This window comes from Alosa pseudoharengus, unplaced genomic scaffold (assembly GCF_046254945.1).
Source record: "Alosa pseudoharengus isolate Yale_2024_CS ecotype anadromous, Long Island Sound unplaced genomic scaffold, YU_APseudo_1.1 YU_APseudo_1.1_scf_21, whole genome shotgun sequence".
NCBI classification, from domain to species: domain Eukaryota; kingdom Metazoa; phylum Chordata; class Actinopteri; order Clupeiformes; family Clupeidae; genus Alosa; species Alosa pseudoharengus.
Window position 1 is genome coordinate 18,001,860 of NW_027468674.1, and position 17,323 is coordinate 18,019,182.

Genomic DNA, 17,323 nt, shown 5'->3' on the forward strand with positions numbered 1-17,323 from the left:
TGTGTGTGTGTGTGTGTGTTTGTTCCCTGAGTCACCTCTGTGGTCTGGCTGAATCTTCCCCAGGGGTTTAATGGCCTCAGGATTTCCCAGCTGTTGCTTGGAGGTTTCTGAGACGGAGACGTGAGGATTTCCACTCTCCTCTCACACACATACACACACACACACACACACATACACACACACACACACACATCACTCTCCTGCCGATCAACAAGGTTGGCTACTCGGGAACAGCCTAGCCCCACACCATGTGCAGTCAGTGGGCCAACCACAGATAACTTAGACTTAGAACCCACTTGTTTCAATTCATCTATGTGACTGCCAGGACATTCTAACATAACAGGAGATTAAGGCAGTCCTAAAAAACACGGCCTCATAGCCATGAGGGTAGTGTAATTCAAGCACAAATGAAAAGTAGTTACATGTAAAATTTAAAGCAATACTATGCAGTGATGTTCCACTTTTTCCATGGATGTTTTAAAAGCAACTAGTTTTGATATCATCTTCAAGTTATTTAGTATCGTATATGGTCAGATGAAGGCTAGATAAACACACCTTTCTTCCACATCAGCCTTTCAGCATACACTTTCTGTGCTAAAACACAGTGTGGTTTTGTACACAGTTTTTTTCATTTATTTATTTCTAAGGATAACACACATTGATCAACAATTTTGCAAATGTGCCAGTGTTAGCCAACCGGTTAATTTTCAACTGCAATCCTTTGGCAAGATGTATTAGCTTGTAGACAGTTGTATTAACCGTCAATTGACTTGGCCTGTTGTTCGTAGATGCCAAGTTATAAAATGTCAAAAGACCCCAGATAACAAGGTTTTAACAGTATCAGCTTTAGTGTTGGTTGGTGTTTTTTACATGCATTTGGCTTCTAGGTAGTCAGATTGCCACTGTAAGACCAAAAGGTAAATTTTTACTATGAAATAGTAAATTATGGTTAGAATACTATGCAGATACAATGTTAAAACATCTCCAGCTAGTGCCGAGCCACAGACTTGGCAGCATGGCTCAACTGGGTAGAGGTGGGTAACTGAGAGCTATCAACAGTACTTAGCTGCTCGGATACTTAGCTGCTCGGTTCCATTTCAGCAGCGTGTACGTACTTGTACTTGATACAACCTTCAGCACATTTACCTCAGGCTGTCCTCGACCCTGAGCTCAGCTAGAGGGATTACCCAGGAGGGTTCATACTAAACTTGTTAATATGTGTGTGTCAGGGATGGAAATTAACCACCCGCCCCCCGCCAAATGCGGGTAGTTTTGTGCGCTGGCGGGTGAATTTGGTCAACTTACCAGCCACTGTGGCGGGTAGAGCTAGCGTACCACAAATAGTCAGATCCGGTCTAATTTTCATACTTATTGACGGTTAAAAATAAGAAAGTGTTTGTAGGGATCATGTAGCCTAACATTGCCAGCCTATAAGGGTAAATCGCGCTGATTTGAAGTTCTACAACTCTGAGCCGCCACCGCAGCATAGCAGCACTGGTGCAGCGCTTCACTTTCACTTCACTACCATTAAGAAACTGTCACTATGCTTTCATGTGCCACTGCTAGATTATTTCAGGATGATTGCATAGACATAAATCTAGTGAGATCTGTGGATCTGCGTTATATCTTCACAGGCTAATATTCTCACGTAAATAGTTCTCTTTTGAATTGGCCCGTAGGCCTAGGTATTTTAATCCGGCCCGCGACACGCTGCTATTTAGACCTATGAGGCAGACAGACGGACATCTCCACACCCATTCGTCGTGATGGAATATCTCACAAACTTTTCATTCAAAGAAATTACAAACTGTATCAGAATAAACAGCAGAACTTACCGAACGCAAAGGTGTAAAGCATTCCCTTATACAAGTTATAGCCGTTCGCGAGTAATCCGGTTTTGAAATTGAAGCAAATGTCTACACGGTCTCCAACGTTGGGCTTTTGTCATATATGATAAGGCCAAATACAAAATAAATGTTAACAATATCGCCTAGATAACTGCACAACCAGAGTTTTTCCAATGTAGTTTCACAAAATGCTAAGCATGCATATTACGTTTCTTAAAGCTGAGCTGTGCTTAAATTGTTCAGTGTATGATTTCATTACGGGCCAAATAGAAAATAAATGCTAAATGTTAAATATAGCCTTGATACCTGTAAATATTTAAATCAGATGATGTACACTATAGTTAGATCAAGTTGAAGAGTTGGATTATAGGATGCTCCAGAACTCACACAAACGGAGTCTTAAAGGAGCCACACCACTTTTATGACAAGACACTGTAGCATATGAATGTGGTTCTGTTGACCTTTAGTTTTGTTGCTACTGTGCTTGGAGGACAGGTTTAGGGCAAAACTCAGCACATTTTAGTCATATTGCAATAATGCCGATTACCGTGATCATTTTGGGTAGCCTACTATAATCATGATATCACATTTTCATGCCGTTTCTCTAGTGGCTGGTAAAAAAGTTGAGTGGCTGGTAGATTTTGGAATCCACCAGCCACAGTGGCAGGTAGAAAAAATATTTAATTTCCATCCCTGGTGTGTGTGTGTGTGTGTGGTGGGGGGTACTCTGAGAGAGTAAGGTGTGTATGTGTGTGTGTATGTGATAAAGAATATGTGTGTTTGTGCGAATGTGTGTCTGTTTTGCCTGATGCCATTGTTGTTTGCATGCACTTGATTTAAAAGAGCACTTCGCTTTCTCCCTCAATGGCGTATTGCTCTTCTTCCTACAAAACTCGCTTTTGTTTATGTATATGTGCTTTTGTGCCTTCCATCTTCCCAAATGGGTGGTCTGTGTATGCTGGTACAGTGATAATCATTTTCAGCTTTAAAATTGGCTAGGTGAGGTCCCTAAATAAACCGCATTCTATGATCCTATAAGAGAGATTTATTTGCTACTGGAATATCCTTCATGCCAGTGAGATCTATAACATGATAGCTTCGCCTCGTGTGCATTAGTATGGGTATCGTGACATCATGCAGAAGCAGATCCCTTGCATATCGAGAGATTGTCGGCTAGAAGGACAGGCTATTCTGAGGAGTGTGTGTAAGGCTAAACAAGCCTGCTGATAGCTTACAGAGACAACGGGAGACACATTCCCCAGAGGGCGAAAAACACTGCGTTTCCATTAATGTTAATAGGTTTTGGAAAAGCCATACAAACAAACAAAAAAAAAAAGGAAATGTACTTGCTTGCCATTTCAGATGGCATGGTTACATTTGCAGAGTAGCTGATTATGACAGGTACCTGTGTGCATTTCTTGAAAAAGAATTTTATTTTAATTTAATTTAATTATACCATTGGCAATTATAACTGAATGGTGAGACACTAAGGGTAGCGATTCTTAGTGGTGAACTTTCCTTAAGTGCATATGAGCATTAGTTGTAGAAACTGTTTGGACAACACTATTTATTTCCATGTCCTTGATTCTAGCCCCAAAATGTCCCCAGTGTACCATCACTTTGACTACAATCCAGATATTTTGCTACACTGTGTTTGCACAGATATGGTCGATGATGTCTGGTCATTGATCAGCGTATTAAATAGCGTATTAAATAGGAATGAGAGGAGCAAAAAGATACCCACAAACTTTAACAGCTCACAGTTGGGTGCCCTCTTGCAAGAGCAATCTTTGATTAGTCTCTGAAAGCGACAACAGTGATGATTGATGTGTGTGTTTGGCAGGTGGTCATGCACCGAGCACGATGCCGACGGGGATAGCCTTTGCGCGACCACATGGTAAAAATACCACGGGGATCATCCAGACACTATTACTGCCAGCAGAGAGGGGGGAGACACGTTTGGACTCTTGTTTTGGCTCCAAGCACTTTGCTTTTAGTGATAGAGAACCTGGACGCTTCGCCACTCTACAGCGTGCATGGCAACAGTACAGACCTCTTGTAGTGAGTGGGGCCTGGACATTCTTGTAGGGTTTTTGGGCGTTTGATTTGCTTGCAGATTTGGTTTGACTAGGTATACTTCTTGCAAGGGTCATGGTTTTGCATCTTATTCTACAGACCTCAGACTGCCCTTATTCATTTAGACTTCAGTCTGGTCCTATTCACACAGCTTAGTTGTGTTGTGGGGACAAGTTTCTATAAGGTGTTGGCGCTGCCCAAAAGACTGTCCAGTGGTTGGCATACTGTGTAGGACTTGAGAGAGTGAGATCTACAAGGGCCAACCTTCATGCAGAGAGACTCGAGCGATCTGGACGACTCTTTGTTCCTCCACACTCGGACCTTCCAGTTCGCCAAACTGCAACATGTAAAATGGAAATGGCTCCTTAGCTCAACCTTCGAGAGAGGACTACTGCTGACGCTTTGCCGAACATACTCGTAAAAAGAAACTGTGGTATTCTCCGCAGGCCACTGGCCGTCTATTGCCGACTTCTGGTCGCTGTCGCCCTGCTGGTGATACTCAGAGGGGTCCGTTTGATCGTGCACTTGAACTTTTCCTGGTGGGGCCCAAGCGACCACATCGGTGGTGTTACAATGCGTGACTTGCTTCCCGTGCCCGTTCGGGAGCGCAAGGAGAGGGAGAGGCTGACCAGTCTGCCCACACCCTTCCCTCTGCTATCATTCCCCATCACCTACACCATACAGACCTCTAAGAAGTTCCCTTTCTTCCATGTCAAAAAATGCAGATACGAAGCAGAGAACGCCTTCTACTCCAACCTGAAGCTGGCAGACTTCAATATCGTCGACACCCTTGGGGTTGGAGGCTTCGGCCGCGTGGAGCTGGTAGGAAATTTGATTTTTTTTTTTCATCCTTCCTCTGTCTTTTCCCTCCATTTTTTTCTTCTCCGTGCATTTTCATGACCTGCTTTCAGGTTCTTCAAAAGTGTATTTAATTTTGTGGGATATTGTCATAACCTTATACCGAAATATAAGTGAAATGTAGTCTGAGCCTGCATGTCTAAACCCTTTTAAAATGAAGATGAACATTTTCTAAACCAAGTGCTTAAATGCTGGTGCTAGCAAAGTCTGAATAGACTTTGGTCATGGAAATATTAACATGAGAGGTTCTCACTGATGGAAACAACCATCAATTAATACCTGAACAAATGTGTTTCCATCTGTGAAGCAGTGCACTGGTCTGTGTATCTCCACATGGAGAGGAATGAGAATGGCAGGAGAATGTCAGGACTCTCTATTCAGGGTAACTTTCCACTGACTCTGCAGAGAAAGTAATAGGATCCCCCCTGAAGTAGAGCGGCACTGGCTCCCATGTTGTAACAGCTTAGGACGTCTAATGAAATTAGAATTAAATCGAATGCTACAAGGGTTACCAGTATGTAATTTATGAAGAGCTGGAAAAAAGTATTGGCGATAGAAGTGAAGTGCAATTTGGGTGTGGGATTTTTTTCCTTTTTAAGATTGCCCTGCATTCTGTTTTACAGATGTGCACCTGAGAAGTAAGTCATAGACTGTGACACTGTAGAGTTAGTCATTCATATCATCTTATCATGATCACATAATTCATAGTTTATCCACCTCTTATTTTACCACTACATCCCTGGCTGCAATGTAGTATTTGGAGTAGCACTTGGAGGGAAAGATGAAAAAACAACATGGAACTCCTTCCGAATGTGAAAGGAAGACACAAACAGAAAGAGAAAAAGAAAGCATGATTGCAAAAAAGGAAGGAGGGGTTAAGGGGTGAGGGGGCGATGTCGCAATGCGGACTTTGCAATTCTCCACCAAAGTGGCACAGAGGAAAAGCCCAGTGGCGTTCACTTGAAGCGGAATCCCCTCGCCGAGCCTATTTTAGTCGTGGTGATGCCACTCTGAAAACAAGTAGCCCTCTGGTGCATAGCATCATGTTCACCTGCGGTGTACTTCCTTACTAGATAGTTCAGAGATCAAGTGACCCCTGACACGTTAAGGCTCCAGAGGATACGCAATGTAAAGAATGCCCTCGCCCAGTCAAGGCTATTTCTAGTACCCAAGAGTCAATTATAGACTATGACTCACTTTCTAAATTAAGAAGGTCTTGGCTGTTGTTTTCCTTCTTGCAGTATGTGTATAACCTGGTGCTCTACCACATATGAGCATAAATTAATTCTTTCTAAACATGCATTCTACAATAATAATGTTATTTATATACAATAAAATTGAATGATCTCAGAACGTTGATGTCAGTAAAACAGTATTTGGCTTGGAAAATATACCAAGTGAAAATATACTTATACAAACACAAGAACAAGGGCGAAGCCCCCAAAATATATTTAAAAAAAATACATGTCAAAAAGGTCTAGGTCTCATCTATTAGCAGTGACTTGGAATGAGGTATCTCATAGTTCCCTTTGCTTCTCTCAGGTTCAGCTCAAAAGTGAGGAGACCAAAACGTTTGCGATGAAGATTCTGAAGAAGAGGCACATTGTGGACACTCGGCAACAGGAGCACATCCGCTCCGAGAAGCAGATCATGCAAGAGGCTCACTCCGACTTCATCGTGAGGTAGATGACGTAATTAAAGTCTAATGCCATAAAATGAGACAGCAAATAGGTATCAAATACAGTATTGGATTGGACACCACTTTTATGCGTAACCAGTATATCCTGTTACAGTATGACCACATGCGGATTACAATTCAGCATTTAACCAAATGACGTCTTCTCCCCTGTATCTCAGATTGTACAGGACGTTTAAAGACAGCAAGTACCTGTACATGCTTATGGAGGCCTGTTTGGGAGGAGAACTATGGACCATACTGAGGGACAGGTAAGAAACACACATACACATACATTTCAGCACACATGTGGTACAACAGATGTTTCAACAGTACTTCGCAGACAAGTGGATTTCTGGACTATTCTAGAAACGGCTTACTTTCCATTTGGGAAGACTAGTATTGCGGAGGTTAATATTAAATATTGTGCAGATAACAGGAAGGAAATCCTAATCTCGGCACAGACAAATATCAAATACCAAGCTGTATCAAAACTTTCGATTTGATATTTCTCTTCGTTTAAATCTTTCTATGTATACTTCTCACATGGCAGGGGTTCATTTGAGGACGCCACAACACGGTTTTATACAGCCTGTGTAGTGGAAGCATTCGCTTACCTGCATTCCAAAGGAATCATTTACCGGGATCTGAAGCCAGAGAATCTTATCCTGGATCACAGAGGCTATGCCAAGCTGGTGAGTAGAGAGACATTGCCTGTTTTTTTTTTTCAAAACATACACTGTGAATTAAGCTATGTACTGTGGAAATTCTAGCAGATGTGCTATACAGATGTGCTGTGCAACTTTCTCACACGCTACAATAGTTCACTGATTAAGTGTTGGCCTACTCGATTTCTTGCTAATGTAGAGTTAGGGTAAAGAAAGAAACACAGTTTGGGAAGCTGCTTTCAATGATAATTGAGATCCTAACATTGAGACATGCCTCAGAATAGCATATAAGGCAGTGGGACAGGCTGTCACCTCTCTAGTTGTACGTGGACTTAAAGGTAAACTGTGTGTATGAAACTGACTAGAATGGATTTCTTATAGGAAGCCCTCCTGTTTATCTTTTTAGGTAGATTTTGGTTTTGCCAAAAAGATTGGATTTGGCAAGAAGACGTGGACTTTCTGTGGCACGCCGGAGTATGTAGCACCAGAGATCATCCTAAATAAAGGTCATGACATTTCAGCAGACTACTGGTCCCTTGGCATCTTGATGTATGAGCTGCTGACAGGAAGGTAAATGCTGGTGCTAGCATTAGCGTACTATGCTAATCAATATAAATGGGCTGGATATGACTAGCTGATAATATCTGTTTTACAACTACACAGTAAAGTACTTGTTCTGTCAGTCATTCAGACACACACATGGCTAATCAATATAAATGGAGCTAGATATGACTAGCTGATGATATCTCTTTTACAGCTACACAGTACTTGTTCTGTCAGTCATTCAGACACACACATGGCTAATCAATATAAATGGAGCTAGATATGACTAGTTGATGATATCTGTTTTACAACTACACAGTAAAGTACTTGTTCTGTCAGTCATTCAGACACACACATGGCTAATCAATATAAATGGAGCTAGATATGACTAGCTGATGATATCTGTTTTACAACTACACAGTCAAGTATTTGTTCTGTCAGTCATTCAGACAGACACACACACACACATGCACATACACACACACACACACACACACACACACACACACACACACACTCATGCTCAGACATTGTACATATTTAGGTGCTAATGTGCTGTCTCTACTACTTGTAGCCCGCCTTTCTCGGGACCTGATCCAATGAAGACATACAACATCATTCTGAGAGGTATCGACATGATAGAATTTCCAAAGAAGATCACCAAGAATGCTGGCAACCTAATCAAGAAACTATGCAGGTGTGTTAGTCTGGGAAATAACACACAAATAATCTGTGTGGTCTTTTGTTAAAAACAAGCATTTACCAGTGTGTGTCATCCATCACAGGGACAATCCCTCGGAGAGGCTAGGAAATTTGAAAAACGGCGTCAAAGACATCCAAAAGCACAAGTAAGTCATTCGTAGCACACATTTCCAAATAACTTATGCAAAAAAGATTATTGATGTGATCTAAAATGAATGGACATTGCTTGTCTCTAAATCTCAGGTGGTTTGAGGGGTTTAACTGGGAAGGCTTGAGGAAGATGACCCTAGCTCCTCCAATCATCCCTGGGGTAAGTCCAAGAAGTAGAAGATCTAGAATTCCCAAGACACATCTTCAATTGCTCAACATAGTAAAGATGCACCCTAGAATAGATGATTCTGAGCCTACTGTATATACCATTAATCTAATTCAGTGAATTGGTCCTCACAGCTTGGGCTGTTCAGTACACAGTCCTGGCTGTGGGAAGCAAACATGGCTTGGACCGAGCCATATGCAATTCTTAGCCAATCAACACACCTCTTTTAGGGGCATGAAGGGAAATCAAGAGTCACCAAAACAGAATCACAGAGTGCATTTTTAAATTATCTAAATATATCAGTTGCCATTCCTATTTAATATTCTATAGCTTTATAGAATCATCTTGCTTATTTATTTATTTATTTATTTTTGCACTCCAGGTTTCATCTCCAACCGACACAAGCAACTTTGACAGTTTCCCGGAGGACAGCGAAGACCCACCTCCAGACGATAACTCAGGGTGGGACACAGACTTTTAAACTGTGCCTGCCTTTCCAGAGACTGAGCACACACATCCCCCCCGACACATTCACCCACCCACCAGTCTCCAGTCCCACCCATGCAGGAGAGTTTTTAAAACTGTGAGTGATTGAGTGTGTGCTGGAGAGGGACTGGTTCTTCTGTGCGCGCGAGGACTACGCCACACTTTAGCTGACGAGTCTAACGAACGCCAGTGACAAGATGGAGGACACGTGGAGATAAAGCGGAGAGAGGGGGAGTGGGGGAAGGAACCAGAACTTAACTTGCCCACACGAGTCGACCCAGGTGCCTTGGCCCATGCTCTATCTCTCTCTCTCTCTCTCAAGCTCTCTCTCTCTCTCTCTCTGTCACTCACTTTCTCTCTTGATCCATGAGGCATTGGGATGCCATCACTGATCCATTCCCATCACGCCACCTTTGTCATCTTGACCACAACTCATCATCCTCACCCCTCCCCATCGCCATCAGCCATCTCATCCCAGGCCAGGGGTGGAGAGTCAAACGAAGTAGACTGCCCGCTTCTTATTTATTAATTTCAATCGCCGCCATCAATACTGTTTCCAGCGGCACAGCTACGAGACCCACAATTGGAGACTTTTCCCCCTTCCTAAAGATTTCCACACACTTTTCTTTCTGATCCTACACAATGCTTGAGTGCTTGACATCCTTGCCATGGTACAGCTGTGTGCCCATGAGCTATAGCAGCAATACTCTGTGATAACATTTGCAACGGGACTGGCCCCTGCATAGAGTAATAAAGTCTCCATGCTGTGCCCTGATATTGAAGCCAGTGGACATTAAGTGGGGACTAGTGATGACGTCATATGTATATATTGGATTGTTTTTTGTTTTGTTTTTTTAATGAGGAAAGTCACAAGGGAAGAAATTAATTTAGAAAAATACATTAACTCTGTCTAAAAAGTAATAACTCAAATAAAATAGAGTATAAAATATAGAAAAAAAGAAAAGACTTGAACGATGTCTGAAATAAATGATTTTGGGTATTGTAGGAGGCCTACCTAAGCTCACCACCAGGAGGCAGACATTGACCAGAGGACTGGTGAAACCCAACGACTTTCAGTAGCCTAGCTCAACAGCAAACCATCATGACAAAACATTACATACTAGAGTTGACTACATGAACCCTAACACTACATTACAAGACCAATAACACATTTCAACTATCCTTGTAGTTCAACCCTTTTTTAGTTTAGTTTCTGGTTCGGATCTGGCCTTCATCTAGTCTCCATATCCATATCATCCTCACTCAAACATAAAACAAAGAAACAAGTGAATTCTTGGAGATTTTCATATCATGAACCCATGAAGAAACTGTGCTGGAATACAAACGAGGAACTATTATTATTTATTGTAGGACCAGAGGTAAATATTGTGTTAATAATATTCAGTACTGATATTTTGTGATACTGCTAGAACAATGTCTTGTTAGAGTAAAATATGATTTTTTTTTCCAACTATTGGTGGTTTTGTGTTTTGTTTGTTAATTTTGTCTTTAAAATATTCAATTTCCTCCTCATGTTACCTCTTGTAGGTAACCTACCACTCACCCACACTTCTGCGTTCACCTCATGGCTATTGGCATCAGTGAAAGTGCCTTAAATTTTCGTGGCATCCAAAATATCTTCTTGTCTTTGATCGATGCTGCATGAGCAATGTCCAACCACTCAGAAATGTCCTTACTTTGCTTTGCTTTTATAAACGGTTCAGCTATTTATATGCCTTTTTCTTACAATAAAAGACAACTTTCAAATGTGTAGATGTTTTTGCCTCAGTTTGATTCAATGTGAGAAAGCAATAGAGTTTCTGTTTACAGAATACAGGAGAGGGGAAAGTAGAGACTGAATGACCAGTATTAGCTGTCAACTGTTCTTGATGTCTAAATTCAGCTAGACTGGTACTTTTTAAAAATAATAATAAATTCAGCGAGACTGGTACATGTACTCTTTACTATAATATATATGTATATATATATTGCATTTAGGCTACTGTACTAAGGCTGGTGGGCAACACATTCATTTTTAAAGCAATATAGGCTATTCAACGTCTAACGCAGCCATCTACACCATGTTAATTTGGATGGTTTTGACCAACATTTACAAGCATTTGTCCTGAAATGCATAGAATATTCAACCATAAATAATTGTGGCTGGTATTAGATATAGAATGGTATCCGGCTCATTCTCTTCTGGAAAGAAATGTAATAGCCCCAACAACAGCCTACGGATGGAAAGCTTATCATTAGCCAACGCCTTATCTCACCCCCTCTTAAGATAAAGCAGTGAGAATGCCCGCCGTATTCATCCTCAGGTGTCTCCTAACCACATCAGAGAGATGCTGTTCCAGCCGGTGGTGGCCAATACGGCGACATATTTGACCCCAGTTCACAGCTTGGTTGGGACAGACTTCCTTTGATAAATTAGTCTGTTTGAGTAGCGAAGAGCGATGTTTGCCAATTTAATAGGCACAGTAAAACACATTAAGCTACCGATTCTCCAGAATGCTATTTGTTCCAGTTATTTTTAGAAACAGAAAGAAAACATACCCAACGCAGCAAAAGAGAATGCTCGTCCAAAATGCTTAAACATATCCTGTTTCTAGTGAAAATTAATTATCAACATCATGTTAGCCCGACATTAGGATATTGATTTAGTTTGGCCTACCACTAGACACAGGACAATTTTAGCTTGAACGCTTTTCTTTATTTCTAAAAAAAACCCTCTGCACGTTAACATGAAACTGTCAACATTTTCAAAGATAGGTTACCTCAGTGAACAGACGAGACATGGCCCACAAACACGTAGGCCTAGGCATAAGGCGGGACGAAACACGACCAATTAAAATGAACAGTTAATATGTTAATTAACGTTGTATTTACTTACCACCACAAGAGGGAGATACAAAAACATCTGAAACACCTGACATTGTATACAGCACCTACATAAAATATATTTGTCTCCCGGATTTCCAATTAGTCGTGGCCAATAATTCAGCTTGCTTAGGGGCTCTAAAGACCCGAGTAGACTAAGTTGGGGGTCCCATTGTAGAACAAGTGGATTTGGTGGTGACCAAGTATTTTTGTGAGACAGGATTACCTTGCACTGGGTTAAATGAATTTGCTGAGCACAATGTCTGTTAAAAGCCTCTAAAAGCCGAGCAAATGGACTGTTTGTGAAAATGGTCTGCCTGTCGAACTCTGATTAAGACATGGGGTTTCAGTTCTGTTTGATCTGCCCCCATCAAAGGGTGCTTTACACAAGCTTCATTTTACACCACTGTAAGCACTGGATGTACAATTAAAACAAAGCCGAGGGACCAAAGAACCGGGATGAATGCTGCCAATTCACGTTTAATGAAGTGTATTCAACGTTTGTCTTGTTGTCGCCTATTATAACTAACCTCTGTCAACAACATCAAAGCCTTTTATTTGGGAGGTTATCCCAAGTATTTGGCAGACATGCACTTTGAAACTGTTAAATCGTTAGTGCATTTTGCGCCTACCAACAGCTAACCAGAAGAGCTGGCGTGATAATGAGAAAAAAGAAGGTGACAATTAGAATGAAAAGAATCCCTGCTACCCTGGTTGTGGTACGCATTTTTGAATGCGCTTTGTTTGCAATTATTCTATCAAAGGAGGCTTACATTCTCGAAATGGCCAATTAAGCATGGTCTTTGCAAATGGTCTGTGTGCTACCCGAAATTCTTTTGATTGATCTGCACAACTAATGCTCAAGTAGAATGCGCACAGGCAGCTAGCCCAATGATCACATATCATGCTCTTTGGATAAAAGTTTTTAAAACTCGTACCCTTAAGGCCTACACAACACTGAGTGTTACACACAGACGGGTGAAGCTTGAGGCTTTAGGGCAACTATGAATAAGGATGAGAAGGATGAATCAGATAAGACATAGGAGATGGGCGTTGAATTGACGGCATCTAAACTTCAGAGACAGCAATCCCTTATCGACCCGTGCTAATCAACTGTATTTGTTTTAAAGCATTTAGACTGAATGGTAATTATGTCAGTAAACTTTTTCCACTCTCCCCAATTTGCATATCGCCTTTGATCTTTACCGCCAGTTTACTCAAGTGCATTTCAAAGTTCATCTGTTACAATTACGGTTCAAATAGCACTAATGGACAGAAAACATTGAATAACCATTCATCCCCACCTCTTCAAAATAACCATGGGGGAATTTGCCTTTTGATGTTGTTTGAAATTGGCAACATTACATATTTTATTCATAAATGGCTGAAACGATTCCAGAATTTCTAATAACCGCAAGAAATACATTCTCAGTCGATTTGAAAGCATGTGTCGTTCGGGCATGTAAATAAAATATAGGCTGGACAAAGTGTGCTTTTATTTAGTGCATGTGAATCGGGAGTGTTGACAGTGCAAGTTAACAAATGTCTTCATTAGTCCCGTAATAACTTCGGCTCTACGAACATGACTTTATTCTATCTGGTTCGTAATCCTAGTCTAAACGGAATAACGTTCCCATTTAAGAGAGGGGCGGCTGCGGTGCGTGTTTGATGTCAGCTCATGGCGGATCGCTGATAATTGTACACAAACATTGCGAAACCCTTGCCAATGGTTAGCTCCTGTAGGATGGGTCATGACGCGCAGCTCTTTGAAATTTCATCCGCCCCTTTGTTACACATAGCCGGGGGCGGGAAAGCAAACAACTGCACATGTATAAAGCCTCTGTTAGCACATCAGTGTCTTCAGTGCAGGAGAGTCACCTACCTTTTTCCAAGGAATATTTCCATACGGACCTGTTACATTCCGTTTATTTCTCTGAAGACTTGCGAATACCACGACTACAAAATGCTGTGCCTTTCCGCAACCGCTGCCTTGTGCTTGATTCTGGCCATTGACGTTGCATTTGCAGGATCTGTCTTGTTCAACTCGAATGCGATTAAAAATATCCCCGGAGTAGTGAGCTCCACTCACGCCGTGAGCGCGAGCCCGGACGAACTGACACTTGACAGCGGGACTAAGAACTTGGCCCTTGACACTCCACAGGTAAGCAGGCGTCTGGTGCTCGTGCACTGCTGAACAGCTGTTTTCCAGTGCCGGTAAAAGTTGCTCCTGTTATAACTTCAAATTCCAGAGGCGAACTGTGTTTTTAAAAACAAACTTCTGATCTCTTTATAGCCTGTCCTTTGCGCTGCTGATGAAGAATGTTCTGAAGATGAGTACTGCCTGGTCTCCCGACGCGCTTGCCTCCAGTGCAAGAGACGCAGGAAGCGCTGCACCCGGGATGCCATGTGTTGCCCTGGCAATCACTGTAGCAACGGTAGGTTTAGTTTTCCTCCCTTTCCCTTCACACTGTTTTGCTCTTATTACATTAGCGGTGGTTCTTTTTGGTGTGTGAATGTAGCCTAATTTGTCTCTGCCCTTGGTTTCTCTCCACATAGGTCTGTGCACAGCCAATGATCTCGACCTTGTGCAGCAAACTGGGATTGAGGAGGTTCTGGCTAGCCCCACAAACGAGGACAATTCCACAGTGGAAGTGCAGGCCAAAGCACCACCACAGGATGTGACTTTGAAAGGTGAGCATCCTCTCATTATGTCAAATGCATCATGAGCATCTTGAGAATATTATTGCCTTAATATCACTATTACAAATAATATTACTCCTTAGTAAAATTACTACACTGCATGCTTTATTTACTGTCCGTAAGAATAGTTGAGGGTGAATCTGACCGACTGGTCCCTAACAAAGGTTTGTTCTGAATGCCTGTTCAGGTCAAGAGGGTGATACTTGTCTGAGGTCATCAGACTGTGCCGAGGGCTTCTGCTGTGCCAGGCACTTCTGGTCGCGGATCTGCAAGCCGGTGATGAGGGAGGGCCAGGTGTGCACCAAGCACAAGCGCAAAGGCAGCCACGGCCTGGAGATCTTCCAGAGGTGTGACTGCGCCGAGGGCCTGTCCTGTCGGACGCAGCGGGGTGAGCAGCACAACAGTAAGGCAGCGCGGAGCCTCCACACGTGCCAACGCCACTGAGCTCTGGACACAAGGAATGGAGCAAGTGGACCATGGGATTTCTTTATCTTGAGGGGTGCCATTTTTTGAAGAGTTGAGCCTCTCTGAAAGCTGAACTCTTTTTATTCACAATTTGATGAACAGTACGCTGAAGAGACTTTTTCTGAAAGGGATACTCTGTTGGTTTTGTTTGGATGAGTTTGTTTGTTTTATTTGTTTTTGTTATTTACTTTATTGCAGAGTAGATATGATTGTTTCGCTGTGGAACTTGAGACATGATTGCAGTAAATTACTGTATATTGTAAATACCATACTGATGTTGGCACTTAACTCTAAACTGGTCATTCTGGGTCAAAACAGCTATTTTCAAGAGAAGGTGCATCATTTGTGGGTTTGTGTGTCTGTGTGTGCGTTTGTGTGTGTGTGTGTGTGTGTGTTTTAACTATTGTATTTTTTCTGAGAACATGTGATTTTACAAATATAGAATCTGATATAAAATGTCTATTTTTATTTTAAATAAAGAGTCTAAAGTTTAAGTGACATATAAAACCGCATTGCTTATTTTGTCCTCCTATTTGTGATGAAATCTTGGTGAATCTATACAATCGCAATGCATACATAGCCCACAACTCTCAATAGATCTGTGAGATAAAGAACCACAATTGTGAAGAATGAAATAGTGGCCTTCACAGTTTTGCCCAGAACTGGAGGTCAAGATAAAACCAACTGAGTCAGATCAGGGTCAGATGCGAGGTAACGGAAAAACAAGACAAGGCCGCACTTTGCATAACACACTATTTTTAGATGTTAGCATATCTATAGTTAGTTAGTCTAAAGAACGTCTATTTCTAAGTTCGGTCCAGCAGAAATTGTAAAAAGATTGAGTGAAGTTTGCTCCCATCATTAAGTCTCCCGTGCGAGGTGCCATTTTGGACAGCATGGAGCATCAGTGACTACCATGATTAAAGCAGGAGATAATATACAGTCTACCAGTGACTCCGCTACGCTTTAAATATGAAGCCAGACAGGATGGCCACCACCCCAACAATGCTCAGCGTTTAATTCCCAGCACATCACCTCCTTTCCAAGAAACTAGAAGTCTTTGGTTTAAACACACTGACAACAGGTGGTGTGTTTACAAGGCCCCACCAACGGCCATGGCCTTTCACATCAAAGTTCAGCACCCCCAAGATCAAATACAGGTGAGGAAGCCTCTAGAAGGTGTCCAGATTGGAGATAGCGCCCTGTTAAAGATAGAGATAGTAAAGAGGGAAGATTTGTTAGAAGTGGAAATTGTGACTCATCAAGGTGGGAAATTCTAAGTAAGCAGCCACATTCTTTAGAATGATTTACATTATCCATGGCAAGTGTTTTTTTTTCTCCAAGTACATACAGAGAAAGGGCAGAATTGCTGGGTTTTTTTCCGTTTCACGTGAGGGATTCCTTCTGGGTCAAGTAATTTTGTGTGATGTATGGCATGACAGCATACGCTCGCTGTCACAAATCTAATCAAGCCATACTTCTTTATGGACTTTCATGTCTACTTTAAAGAGAATGCGTGGGTATCTCCCACAGGTGAGGGGTCCAGCACACACACACACACACACACACACATGGAGAGAGACAGACACTTCTACACATACTCACACACAAGCAGTCATGTTCTCTTTATCTCTCTGCCTCTCTATATATCTCTCACACACACACTTTATCTCTCTCCCTCTCTCTCTCTCTCTCTCTCACACACACACACACACACACACACCACCCTGTCTCAAACACACAGCTCCATCCTCTCTGGAAACCATATGGATGAGCTTTACAGAGCAGCGCACTGTGAAACCTCATCGTCTGTTTCTCCACTGTTCCTCCAGAGATCAGATATGAATCGTCGGAGCCCCCTCAGGATGATTTGTGTTGAGAAATAACTGACAACAGAGTGACATGGTGTCCCAAAAACAAAAACACTGCAAATTGTTGGCACTGCAGGCTGTTGATTTTAAGACTATAAATTACTTGGGAAATTCAGTCTCTTCATGGAACTGATATGAAAAACATGATTACATGCGATAACATTGCATCAGAACACTAACTTGTCCAACTTGTGCCTTTTTTCTCCTTGATGTGGGTACAGTATCTCATAGGT

General features: G+C 42.0%; 2 protein-coding genes across 2 annotated transcripts in view; both read left to right on the forward strand.

Annotated features, from left to right (window-relative positions):
- The window catches only part of prkg1b (protein kinase cGMP-dependent 1b), a 152,161-nt gene extending 141,246 nt beyond the window's left edge, over positions 1 to 10,915 (forward strand). The window contains exons 10-18 of the mRNA XM_076298049.1: positions 4,649 to 4,745; positions 6,324 to 6,463; positions 6,639 to 6,728; positions 7,010 to 7,151; positions 7,531 to 7,694; positions 8,242 to 8,364; positions 8,453 to 8,515; positions 8,613 to 8,679; positions 9,068 to 10,915. Coding sequence (XP_076154164.1) covers positions 4,649 to 4,745; positions 6,324 to 6,463; positions 6,639 to 6,728; positions 7,010 to 7,151; positions 7,531 to 7,694; positions 8,242 to 8,364; positions 8,453 to 8,515; positions 8,613 to 8,679; positions 9,068 to 9,166 — 985 coding nt within the window. The 3' untranslated portion in view covers positions 9,167 to 10,915. The remainder of the gene's footprint in view (positions 1 to 4,648; positions 4,746 to 6,323; positions 6,464 to 6,638; positions 6,729 to 7,009; positions 7,152 to 7,530; positions 7,695 to 8,241; positions 8,365 to 8,452; positions 8,516 to 8,612; positions 8,680 to 9,067) is intronic.
- A 3,015-nt stretch (positions 10,916 to 13,930) lies between these two features.
- On the forward strand, positions 13,931 to 15,705 carry dkk1b (dickkopf WNT signaling pathway inhibitor 1b). Its single transcript, XM_076298926.1, has 4 exons — positions 13,931 to 14,215; positions 14,348 to 14,489; positions 14,611 to 14,745; positions 14,942 to 15,705. The coding sequence occupies exons 1-4, from the start codon at positions 14,018 to 14,020 to the stop codon at positions 15,196 to 15,198; spliced, it is 732 nt and encodes a 243-aa protein (XP_076155041.1). The 5' UTR covers positions 13,931 to 14,017; the 3' UTR covers positions 15,199 to 15,705.
- Positions 15,706 to 17,323: the final 1,618 nt, after the last annotated feature.